Genomic DNA, 12727 nt, shown 5'->3' with positions numbered 1-12727 from the left:
TTTCTCAAATTCAATTTATCTTTGATTAATTTAATCCATTCTTCCCCTGCCTGTAATTACTAAATGTTATGATATATGTATGAAAATGAAAAATTTTTCATCTTGTACTGTAATTTTTTAACTCTGTGTATAGGTTAAAACTACATGAAGATTGTGGTAGCACTCCAGCAGCTATTGATACGGCTTTGAGGGTTGCTGATGAATATGATATTCAGGTGGATATAATGTATTCAGAATTGCTACAAAGTAATTGTAACATTAACTAGGTTAGATTAGATAAAAAGTAGTAATTAATAGTAATTATAGTAGTAATTAAGTAGTAAAAATAGTAATTATGTAGGCAATAGTTAAAAAGTATCGTCAATGCCATCATTTCTAGACAGATGTACTCCACATGGTAGTAGCTTCCTATTGAACTGATAGTGTTGCAAACCACACCTTTTTATGTCAATTGGTTGATTTGTTATTAATTTTTAAAATGTGTCCAAGACTTTTCGTCCATCCTGTATTTTTTATATTTTCATGTACACTGTTTAAATTACAAGGATGTTGATTTTTTTAGTTGAGGATAACATCCACTTTATTGCTGCATTCTCAAACTAACTCAAGACGACTCATGTAAATATTTCCATTACAGATAACAATTCATACAGACACCCTCAACGAATCAACTTGTGTTGAAGGAACAATAGAAGCATTCAATGGTCGAACTATTCATACTTACCATAGTGAAGGTGCTGGGGGTGGTCATGCACCAGACATCATTTCAGTTTGTGGTGTACCTAACGTATTGCCTTCTTCAACAGATCCAACTCTGCCATTCACGGTCAACACCATCGATGAACACATGGACATGCTGATGATTTGCCATTTTCTCGATAGGTGTGCTTCATTGACTATTTATAAATTATTAACTATTCATAACTTGTGTCTCCATCTGTTGCTTGTGTTTACCATATTTATGTATCCTTTAATTCTGACATTGTATGGAAAAATTTAATATAACTATAATTAATTCTTTCTGCTAAGGAATTTAAAAGAAGATATTGCTTTTGCGGAATCTAGAATACGAGCTGAAACAATAGCTGCTGAAGATATCCTTCATGATTTGGGGGCAATCAGCATGCTGTCATCAGATTCTTTGGTAAGTAGGTCACATATATATGCGTACATGAAAAACCCCCAATTTAAATTCTGTATCAGGTGGGGATAGGGTTTACCCCATGTTATACCCTGACTGGGAAATAACAGGGTATATGAAATTAGATTGATAATAAAATAAGAGACGTGTAGTAGATGCCCAAGTCACACTTAATTCTGCATTATAGCTGGTGCATTTTACATTGTTTCTTTAAATTGATGAAATGAAGTTTTAGGACAATTAATTTGAAAAAAAATTGTATCTGTTATATTTATTGAGTGAAAATACGTATGTTATAGGCAATGGGTAGAGTTGGTGAAGTCATCAGCAGAACATGGCAGACTGCTGACAAGATGAAGAAACAACGAGGGAAATTGGCAGAGGAGAGAGGTGACAATGACAATTTCAGGGTTAAGCGATTTGTTGCAAAGTATACTATAAACCCAGCAATAACTCATGGCATCAGTCATGTTACAGGATCAGTTGAAGTAATTATATCTACACTTTGTTGCTATGTTAGTTATTTCTTCTGATTTTATTCATTACAGAGCTAAATGTATGGTTTGTCTGTTTTCTTCTTTTTTTTTGTACTGGCCGGTGGAATCTCAATAAAATTTATCTCCAGAGTAATTGTGATAACAGCCATTACTAAAATTCTCTGCAACTACTTTTTTTTGTATGTCAAAATGTAACCAATGTTAAAAATCATTACGTTAAACCAAAATGTAACCATTACGTTAAAATTCGTTACATAATTTTAACGTAATTGGAAGCACCAGATTTTTTCAGTTTTTTTTACAACTATTATGTGTGTATCGCTTTGGTATATTCAATTAATGCACACCCGTTTCTTTAAAAACTAGATTGGTAAAATTGCCGACTTGGTGCTGTGGAATCCAGCTTTTTTTGGAGGGAAACCTCATATGGTAATCAAAGGAGGAAAGATTGTTTGGGCTGCTATGGGTGAGAAAATTTTCTTACTATAAAACCCCTATCTCAGAGATAAGTGACTTGTGACTTTATTACTTGGTTGCACCCCCTCCTGAATTACTAATACACGTAACATTTAGAACTTGCACCATGGAAAACGTTTTTTCTCACATTCTTAAGATTTCTTTCATATACTCCCCCCCCCCTTTCTCCAAGCATAAAAATCTGTCGGAAATCAAATTCAATGTTTTTCTTTTGATCGGTTTTTCTGACTGAAACATTTAATAAAGGGTTAGGAGGCTTGGGAACTAATCTTTATTATGCTGTCGCCAGTAGTGTTCTGATGCTCAAGACACCCCCCCCCCCCCCCAAGATTGGTCTTCTGTTTCATCATGTGTGCGTGAAATACAATATATACGTGTATTGTAAATATTTTTCTGACTTGTAAATACTATACAAAATCGATTTTTATTTTTGAGACATTTCTTATGGGAAACATAGATGAGTTCCTCCCCCCCCCCCCGCTCCCTGTTCATTATTCAGCTTTGTGAAATAACTTTCATGCTTAAATGATTTTGTTTTGGCGCAGCTTGACCTAGATGGTCCTTGTGCCAAAAAATCAAAATCCAATCCAATCTAAATGATTGATACAATTTTTATTATTGATTGTGTATATTGTTAGGTAATCCGAATGCATCAATACCTACTGCAGAGCCAGTGAAAATGAGGAAAATGTTTGGAGCCTATGGAAAAAGCATTGAAACTACCTCTTATATTTTTGTTTCAAAGGTGAGGCATTTTACACTGTTTGAAAGAGAAAAAAAAATCATACATGCCTTTCAAATGCGCTCAATGCTTTGGATTTAAGTACCTTTTTTGTAAGTTATAGAGCAAATTAAAAAAAAATTAGGATCTTTCTTACTTCTACTCTTTGAAGTATCCCTCATTTTTATCCCTAACTTCAGCTGTATTTCCAGCACTTTAAAATTTAATTCTTTTTTTTTTCCTTTAAACCAGATGAATTCTGGAATGTAATTTTGAAAGTTTTCTGGTTTTTTGGCTGACGTAATGCATAGTTTTCGGCTTTCGACGTTTCGTTTGAAGGGGTGGTGAACATTTTCAAGAATTACGTAATGGTGAACAAAAAAGGCTACTACTTATGCCTTCTTCCTATTTGAGTTTCACTGCTTCGTCGGGATTGGTCCGTTGAGTCCGATTTTCCCATTGGCAGAATTTGTTCCTAAGTACTCTGGATAATGCTTGAGTTTCAATCTCGTCGTTTCTAATGAAAGACGAAAAACTATGCATCACATCGGCCAAAAAACCCGAAAACTTTAAAATTGAATTCTAATTTACATGATGGCCATGAAAGCATTTTTGTTTCTGGAAAAAAATTGTCTGGTTTTAACATCTACATCATAGTTTCCCAAACTTTTTGTTCCATCGCCCCCTTCATCAACAATTTTTTTCCTGTCATCGCCCCCCAACTCAAGTGAACCCATAGGATACTATGTTAAGTCTGTAGCTTCTATCGCCTCCCCCGGACCATTCCATCGCCCACCAGGGGGCGATATTGCCCACTTTGGGAAACACTGATCTACATTTTTCATGTGAAGGATTTTGATGGGAGTGAATTACCCTTACACAAGATAGTGCTATGTCTGGTCATCATGACTTTAATTCCTATCACAATCAAAAGCAGTTTTGTTTGTATAAATCAAATCATGATTTTTGTTAAAAGCAGATACTTGAAGTATGCAAAGTCTGGCTGATTACAGCAAACAAGCCGGTCAACGGAAAGCCTTTCTAAGTTTCTCATTGATAAAGTTAGAAAAGGTTTTTTTCTATTAGTTACTGTAAAATGGGATGAATGGAAAAAAATTATGAACTGTAAACAGATGTGAAGCAAAATCACTGAAACTTACCAGTTCATTATACATTTCTTTATATTTTTTTGATGAAATAATCCTAACATTTTTTAGGTCACTATTTTTGTTTTTTTTGCAAAATTTTAACTATTTTCAATTATAGTTTTCCCCTTTTTATCATGCAGTTGGCTGTTCAGAGAAACACCATTCAGAAATATGGCATTAGAAAAGCAGTTGTGCCTATACAAGGAACCAGGAATATTGGAAAGAAAGACATGATTATGAATAACTACTTACCGAAAATTAGAGGTACGTACAATTTCTCTAATTTTTTTTTTTTTAACTTGTGGTTTTGAGAATGGGGAAAGATTCTTTTGATGCTAGGGAAAAAAAATATTTGTATTATAGCATCACATTTATACTGCGAGTGTAACGTTTTATTGTTACTTCCCGAATTATTTTTTTACCAAGTTTTTTGACAGCACAAGGAAATAAGATAACAACGAGTTCAAATCAAGACATTTATTCAACTATAAAAAATTAAACACAGTTATAAAATTTAGTAAAAATTTTGCTAACGATATTAAAAATTTAGTATAAGAACATTATATATATCACATGGACTTTTTTTACATATTGCACTTATCTGAACTTCAGCATATGACTAGAGGAAAGTCACCGTTTCCACATGACTTCCAAAGTCCAGTTTTGAAGTGGTCGTCCTCTGAGTAGTAGACCCGAAGGAGGCTGATTCACATTAGCCCAGAGGTGGTCGAGGTGTGTAGGAAACCATATCATCAAATCTCAAGAGGCACTGTCAAGAACACAACATCGGAACCAAGAAAAGAATCTGGTCGTACAAGTGACGCAAGTCCATAGGTGAAACGATCGAACGTCAGCGCAGAGAGTGCCAAGGGGTTGTTAGATTGCAGGTGGTTGGAAATCAGGCTGCAATGAGGCAGATGTTGAGAACAGCCATAGTCGACCCATCCATTGTACGTGGTTGGCGACACCACCTAGACTAGGACCAGAAACTCTAGGTGTAGAGACCTTTCCGTCATCGCCTAGCTAGCATTAAATGAGCTAAGTCACCACTCATATATGTGAAGCTACTATTAAAGAGATTGGGACCTGCCGAGACATAAATGCAAATTTAGAAAAAAAACATCACAGGATACTTTTCCGAGCCTAAGGCTAGATGAAGTTTCGTTACATTTAATCTGATTAGTGAAAAACTAGCACCACTGTGCTACAACATCGGAGAACTGGACTCGTAGAACAAGTGAGGTGAAAAGGAATGTGTCCGTTCGGCAAACACAATCCGTATTTATACTAATCATGAAACAAATATTCTTGGTGCACTTGGACCATGGAAACACTTCGTCACAACAAAAAAACTATTACGTCACAACGTACACTTCGACATAATTTACATATAGTTTCAGAATATTAGTGTAACAATAATTTATCGTTTGGCAACATGTCAGGTGAACTGGCCAGGTTCACCCAACACGACCAATGACAACCGAAAAAGTTTACTAACGGAGGTCCACGGCCATCCGCCGGCAAACGAAATACTTAAGTTAACATAAAATTTAGAACAAAACAACCTCCAACGAGACTAGATGATATCTCTCCCAGGAGACACCAACAGATTAAGGAATCAAAAGGTAAGTCATCCCCTTGACATAAATTAAGGAAACATGACCCGGAGGACGTCATGTTACACAAGATGATATACAATTGAACCTGTGTCTATTTCAAATGCCTCAATAACATTTTAAATTACTGTTGCGATGCATCTCACATCTTTAATGCATCTGCTCGCCTGCTTTGGCGGTGTATAGCTCTTACCTAACCTGGCGTTGCTACTTACCTTCATTGGTTACATGCAGGGTTGGGAGGTTTTTGACAGTTTAAACTGTCACGTCAAAAACTCTGTGTCAAAAACCTCAAATATTGCTTTTCGATATAAAAATTCCCATTGGAAATGCACACGTTAATTGCATGTAATGTTTAAAGTGACTATGTTATACAAAGAATAAATAATATGATTCTAAAATAATTTTCTACTTTCGACAGAATTATTTTGGACAATATATATGCTTTTTTTCTTATAAAATTTGAATATGAACATGCAAGGGAACATGAACATTGAAGGGAAAACTATGGAACGATTTGACATTGTTTGATTCAAGATGACTCTTAATCTTCCAAAATTTCTTCAACTGCTTATATATGTCTGCATTGATATAAACCGTCTGCTGTACTCTTTTTACAACAGATAAGTGTTTAAAAAAGTTTATTACATCATGTATGTAATGTTGATTTCTGTTATTAAATTATCTAGATAGCCACTGATACTTAAAACGATACTCTTATTGCGCATAACATTGAAATATATCTAGCGATCAAGATACTAAATTGTAGGACTAAAATGTCATTTAATTTGGCAATGCTAGCTTGTATATGTCAAACTTGGTTTATTCTTACTTTTGCACTATGATATGGTACATTTACTAGCATTTATAATGCAATGGTTTTCCAATTGAAGCTGTATTCAAACGTGCAAAACAAATGCTTTGGGTAACAAGTCTTGTCAGCTCTGCTTTGGTTGAAAATACTCTTTAAAGCTCTGTGAATTTATACACCCTGATCTAAGAAATTTTCAGGTGAAAATAAAAGAGTTTAATTAGTGCATTATAACAGATGCTGCGTGAGAATTTTTATATGGAATAAAATTTTGGGCGGATCATAAAATTTAAAATATCAAAATAGATATTTTTCATCAGTAATTATCATTCTGAATATCAGAATCTAAATAAAAGGAAGTGTTTTGTTATTTAACAAATCTATCAAGTTAACAAAAACTATTTGACAACATTAACAATAAGTTTTTGACTGTTTTAATACAGAGTTAGTTTCTGGGGTCAAAAACCTAACCCTGATGCCCTATGATACTTATTTTGAATAAGCAGCTCTATTTCACTTAGCAAATTGAACACAGGTAATGAGTAGCTTAGATAAATAAACCATAAAATTATATTTATATGTTCTAGACTTTTATGTTGAAAAATTCGAAATTGCAAATTATAATTAATATTTTTTAATTATTGTAATAAATTAATGTTTAAAAATAAAACATTGGAATATGACAAAAAGTAAGTTTTTCATCATGTTATATACCCATTGTGTTCAAAACGCATTCATTTTGGACGGTTTACGACAGTTTCTGACGGTTTAAACCAGTTTTTGACAGGTTTAAACCAGTTTTTGATGCTTGTCATGTCAAAAACCCAACCCTGGATACGTGTGTGCGTCCCCTCGTAGGGCTCCATGGTGGGCATGGTTGGTTGGAACAAATTATCTCCAAAATGGAAAAAATGCACCAAAATGTCAACGAACTGCCATGAGTGAAACAATTGTCACTGAACCTGATCTATTGTCTCATTTTTCTTCTTGCGTTCTTCTGATACTGATAAACAGCTGGCCAAAGTATCACCATTCTTAATAGACAAAGCTCTCTATGGCGCAATAGGCACATTAAAATCAGTGAAGGCTCTTCGTTCAGGAGACCTTCTAATTGAAACTAACACACCCAAACAATCCGAACTCATTCAAAAGCTCACATCTCTTGGGAATATTCCCATAACAGTAAAAATTCATCCCACGTTGAACTATTCACGTGGTGTCATTTCAGATACTAACTTGATTAACATGGATGAACAAGGGCGTAGCCGGGGGGGGGGGGGGGGGGGGGGACTTGGGGGTCTGGTCCCCCCCCCCCGAAATGTGAGAAAATGACCGAAAAAAGGGAAAAAGATGGCCAAATCCATTGTTCTGTCACTTTGGTCCCCCCCCCCCCCCCCGAAATGAAAGTGGTCCCCTCCCGAACGAAATTTCTGGCTACGCCCCTGTGGATGAAGAACTACTAACAGAAGAGCTGGCGTCTCAAGGCGTAACATCTGCCAAGCATATCATGAGCCGCAAAGATGGCAATCCAGCTCCATCACGTAACATAATCCTGACATTCTCATCACCAACATTGCCGAAAGATATTAAGATAGGCTATTATAGCCTCAAAATCCGCGCATATATTCCTAACCCTGTTAGATGCTTCAACTGCCAGAAATTCTGTCACTCACGAACGGCGTGCCGAAGTCAACCCACCTGCGCAAAATGCGGTGAGAAGGACCACATTTCGGACAACTGCACTAATTCACCATTCAAGTGCGTCAATGGTGGTGGCAATCATTCCACATTTGACAGGCACAGTCGCATTACACAATCATGCCTTCTATTACAAGAGAGTCAACCCGACTGCCCACATTGTCAATGTTCATTGACCATAGCTCATGCTTTTACTTGGTTACATCATTTGCATAATTTTACTACTGCTTTTGGTCATAGTCATCTTTCGGGATATTTCAAATGATCATTGCGAGGCATCTCACATTTTTAAATTTAACAAACTCATTAGTTTAATCATAGAGTTTCTTATGATCAAAATTATTGTTTTATTTTGGTGCAGTTTGACCAAATTGGTCCTTGCGCCAATAAATCCAAATTATTGTTTTATGTTTCAAGCATCATTGTTTTTTTTTTTTTATCATACATACTTTTACTTTCCTGACATGGCGAGAACGAATTTTATCTTATTTTTAATTGGTCCTTTGTTTTAGTGTAGTTTGACTTAATTGGTTGTTGCGCTAATCCAATCATTGGTATAGCATTGTTACTGAAATTTATATTTGTTTAAAATTTTCATTACAGTTGATCCAGAAACATTTCAGGTTTTCATCAAAGAAAAAGAAGAATGGCAACATTTATGGTGCGATCCGGCAAAACAGATAGCATTAGCACAGCGATATTTCATGTTTTGATGTGCAGAGGAAAAGAACATTGTTGACGTTGCTACATTTTTTTCATAATTGTATTAGCTGTGTACATTGTTTCATTATAGCACATAGTTTGATGCTCTCTATCATATTCCTTTCCTGATTTTTTTGGGGGGTACAACTTTTAAATCACTGACAAAATTCTTCAAACACTCGAATCTCAAGAAGTTCCCAACTCAAGTCAAAAACAATGGCATTGCCAGGTGCATCCAATGATATTACTTCGGTTTCAATATCTCTTACTGTCTGGTCACAAGGCATGTGGCCCTGATTGGTAAGAAATTGTTTTCTGCTATATCTTAGAAAGCATGCAACTCTCGTCTGAAGCAATGTATCGTCAGATGCACATGGCAAAGTTGCATCCAATTATATTATTTCGGTTTCAATATCTCTTATTGTCTGGGCGCCAGGCCCACTGCCCTAATTCGTAACAAATCTTTTTTCACTATATCTCAAGCAGTTTACAACGAAAACAGATATAGCATTGGTATAGTTTGTGAGCTATTCCAGAGACAAAGCTGATGATAATGATACGTCAGTACCTAACAAGCAATTCAAGACAAAAAACATTAAACGTCAGAACTAGCAGCCGTGTCCATGACACATCCTACCCCAATTTTATTTCATCTTCAAGCCCCAAAGAAGAATATGCTAAAATCTGTGACATATGTCGCAGAATAATCAGTGTTACTACTACTGAACCACACTTGCACCTCGTCTACATTCCTCTGCAGAAATTTTAACAAACTGGGACGTGTTGGAATGTACATGTACATGTTGTGGACCTGTCGTGAAGTTAGTTGTTTAATGGGGAGATCGGCTCACGGTTGTACCTCAGTTTGGTCTAAAGAAAACCAACTTCAGCCGACCACCACTGGGGTGACAATGGGTTTCGAACCCAGTCCTTGTAATGCAAGTCTGTAACTATGACCACTCAACCACCACAGCGGCAATCAGTGCTTCTATAGAACAATCTGGAAGAATTTTAAGAAAATTAGAAATATACACATAAAGGCCGCAACAAGCAAGGGACTGAAAAAAGATGCCAGTAAAAAAATATGGATGCTGAATATAACCAAAATACAGCAATCTGATATTAAAGCATGTATTGCAAAATTAAAAAAAGGTGAATAAATACTAAAACTATTACGGGGATTTTTTTTTTACCCCAGAACATTTCCAGTCAGCCAAGAGCTCGTTGCAGACCAATGTAAAACATTCTGCTTTGGGGTCTTAAAATCTTGTTTTTTCACTGATGTTTTTTCAGAAGCAAGGTCATATTTAATGTAATTTTATAAACTGGGACAGCCCTCCAATTATGTGCATAATAATGTAGGTATTAAAACTTCTTTAACCAAATTTCTGTTTTATATAAAGTTTTAAGGTGAATGAGGCAGATAATTCAAGATCTTAATTAGTTTATCTGATTTTTTTTTATTACTTGTATTTTTCAATTTAGTGATCTTAGAAAACACTCACTAATTTTTATTTTGTTGCAAACATTGCTACAACACAAGTCACTAGTAAGAAAATTAAAAATTTTACTATACAATTTAACAAATTGATCCCAATTGCATGTAAACGCTTCAAGAGTTTACCACGTTCGACCTGATCCTATGCCTGGAAATTAAGATAAACATAGACATTTTTACCTTTTCCTAAAGAGGCAATATTGGCATGATGTAGCACTAAATTTTATGCTGCTGTTGTCGTTTATTCATCACAAAAAATTATAGTTGGTTAGTTGATAAAAGGGTCATTCCACGTGACCAACGTAACATTCACAGCCGAAATGAGCTCTGTTTTTTGCTTGTAAATAATGGAATTTTATAAAAAGGTAGTTTTAAAAGTTATAAAACTTGTGCACCACCACAGGGAATGGTATAAAAATTGTTGAATGCATAATTTTTACTCAATCTATTAATTTTTTTTCATAAATAGTGGCTGTGACCAATGTAACAGCTTTTATACCCCCTTAAAAAAATACTTCATTTCTTTTAGCAATTCCTCTGAATCTACATGTTTTCAAGTCCCCAATTTCTTAACATTATAGCTTTCAAGTGTTGAGTTTAATTTAATATACCTGCCAAAGCATCAAATTAAATAACTTTTTTTTTAAAATTATTTGTGCACAAGTGCGTGTGACCAACGTAACTTGCGAAATTGTAATATAAAAAACACATGTAAGCGGAGTAAATGGAAGCCAAATTCTTTTTATTTGCAAAGTATTGCTTATAAATTGATGTTTTCTGCGAATGGAATTAGGTCTCCAGTGTTTGTGTACATGTTTACACGCATGTTGGCAACTTTACATACCGAATGGGCAGATTTAATTCCATTTAGTGGATTCGTACCCCTAAACAGTTTTTCCATTTCTGCCATCTTATCATCAATGACATCTGTGGATATATACATATATGCATTTGATGTTCAGGCTACTTTGGTCCACTTCTTTGAAGAATTCACTTGCATCAGCTATGTGAGTTTTACCTTGCAAGACCTTTTTCCAAACATGGCGCTTCAGGACTGCCCCAATGCCATCATGAGGACCTTTTCCATGGTAAGATGCACAAAAGTTCCACTCTGAAATTAAATTCGAACACACATTGCAGCCATTGAGTAACGATTCTTGAAATGTGCAGCAGCACCATCGCTCCAAATTGTAGCCTTTCTTACTGAAACATTGGTGTTTTTTTGAAAATCCGCTATCAAATATTCATTAAAAATCTTAACTTCATAGGATGTATGTTTTTTTGTGTCGGATATAATTGCATATGACTTTTTTTCTAAATCATCATCTAGTTGTTTTCTGTAATATATTACAGCAGTATATATGGTTACAGTTGGGTCCTTGTCACTTTTCCAGTGAGCTGCCATCACTTCATTTTGGTGTTTTATTTGATAGTTTTGAGCAAAATCTGTTTGGAGTAGGATCTCATTTGGCAGCAAATTATCTTTCTGCTTCCTCAGCTCCACTGCTTGACGAGTTATGTTGTAGACATGTTCTGCAATTTTCATAGTCTGTTTTGCTAACTCTGAAGTAAACAAACTAGGGGTGAATTTTTTTTCTTCTAACTTACGTCCATTCCACTGCTGCACACACACACCTTCAGGTTTAACTTCCACAGAGTTAGAAATTGCCTCAAAAAACTGTGGTGAACATGTTACACATTCTGCTTTCATGCAATCAGCAGACTTCATATCACATACGATCATAGCCAAAAGATCATTCACAGATTTAATAGTGGAATTTCCCCATGCACATGAATGTATTAGAAAAGATATGTTTTCACCAATAAGGGCAACAACAAACTTCTTGATCTTTAGAACTGACGGTATTTACTTCCACTGGTCTGAATTGACAAAATTTAGAAAAACCTATTGAAGCATCAGGATTTTCAGCTTTGAATAATTCATACACCTCCTTCAAATTGAACATTAGAAGACGTCTTGCCAACATCCTTTTATCCTTAGTTACGGGGTCTCTAACTGATTTTATATCTTTTTTTCCCAGAAGCTGACGAGAAATATCATCTCTACGATAAAATTCTTCAACCCTACTTTTAATTTCAGCTGATATTCCTTTCTTACCATTTTCTATTATATTCTTACCAGAAATTGGAATCCCTAAATCAGTAGCCATTTTTTTAACAAGTGCAACTTTTTTTCTTGGACTATGGGGTAGTGTACTTTTGGTTTTTTGGAGAGCTTTTCCAAAGCTCTGAGGACTTCTGAAAGGATTTTCTTTGGGTATCTGTAAAGATAACTCTAACTTTCTTTTTTGACGCATTTTTTGCATTCTCAATTTCGATGCATGGCGTTCTTTCTCTATCCATTTTGCATTGTTTTTTCTCTTTAGTCGCATTAACTTCATATCAACTCTAGCCCTT

The 12727-nt window shown here is 35.2% G+C and overlaps 1 protein-coding gene across 4 annotated transcripts in view; it reads left to right on the top strand.

Moving 5' to 3' along the window:
* Positions 1 to 8928, top strand: part of LOC149067825 (uncharacterized) — a 69302-nt gene extending 60374 nt beyond the window's left edge. For all 4 annotated transcript variants that reach the window (XM_089252306.1, XM_089252308.1, XM_089252309.1 and 1 more), the window contains exons 15-22: positions 134 to 215; positions 638 to 882; positions 1030 to 1144; positions 1441 to 1629; positions 2005 to 2104; positions 2754 to 2860; positions 4125 to 4248; positions 8713 to 8928. In XM_089252306.1, coding sequence (XP_089108432.1) covers positions 134 to 215; positions 638 to 882; positions 1030 to 1144; positions 1441 to 1629; positions 2005 to 2104; positions 2754 to 2860; positions 4125 to 4248; positions 8713 to 8822 — 1072 coding nt within the window. In that variant the 3' untranslated portion in view covers positions 8823 to 8928. The remainder of the gene's footprint in view (positions 1 to 133; positions 216 to 637; positions 883 to 1029; positions 1145 to 1440; positions 1630 to 2004; positions 2105 to 2753; positions 2861 to 4124; positions 4249 to 8712) is intronic.
* Positions 8929 to 12727: the final 3799 nt, after the last annotated feature.

The sequence above is a fragment of the Pholcus phalangioides genome, unplaced genomic scaffold, assembly GCF_987345545.1.
Source record: "Pholcus phalangioides strain wild (caught in Gottingen) unplaced genomic scaffold, Ppha-v1.0 ptg000028l_1, whole genome shotgun sequence".
NCBI classification, from domain to species: domain Eukaryota; kingdom Metazoa; phylum Arthropoda; class Arachnida; order Araneae; family Pholcidae; genus Pholcus; species Pholcus phalangioides.
This window is presented reverse-complemented; position numbering and strand designations above follow the sequence as displayed.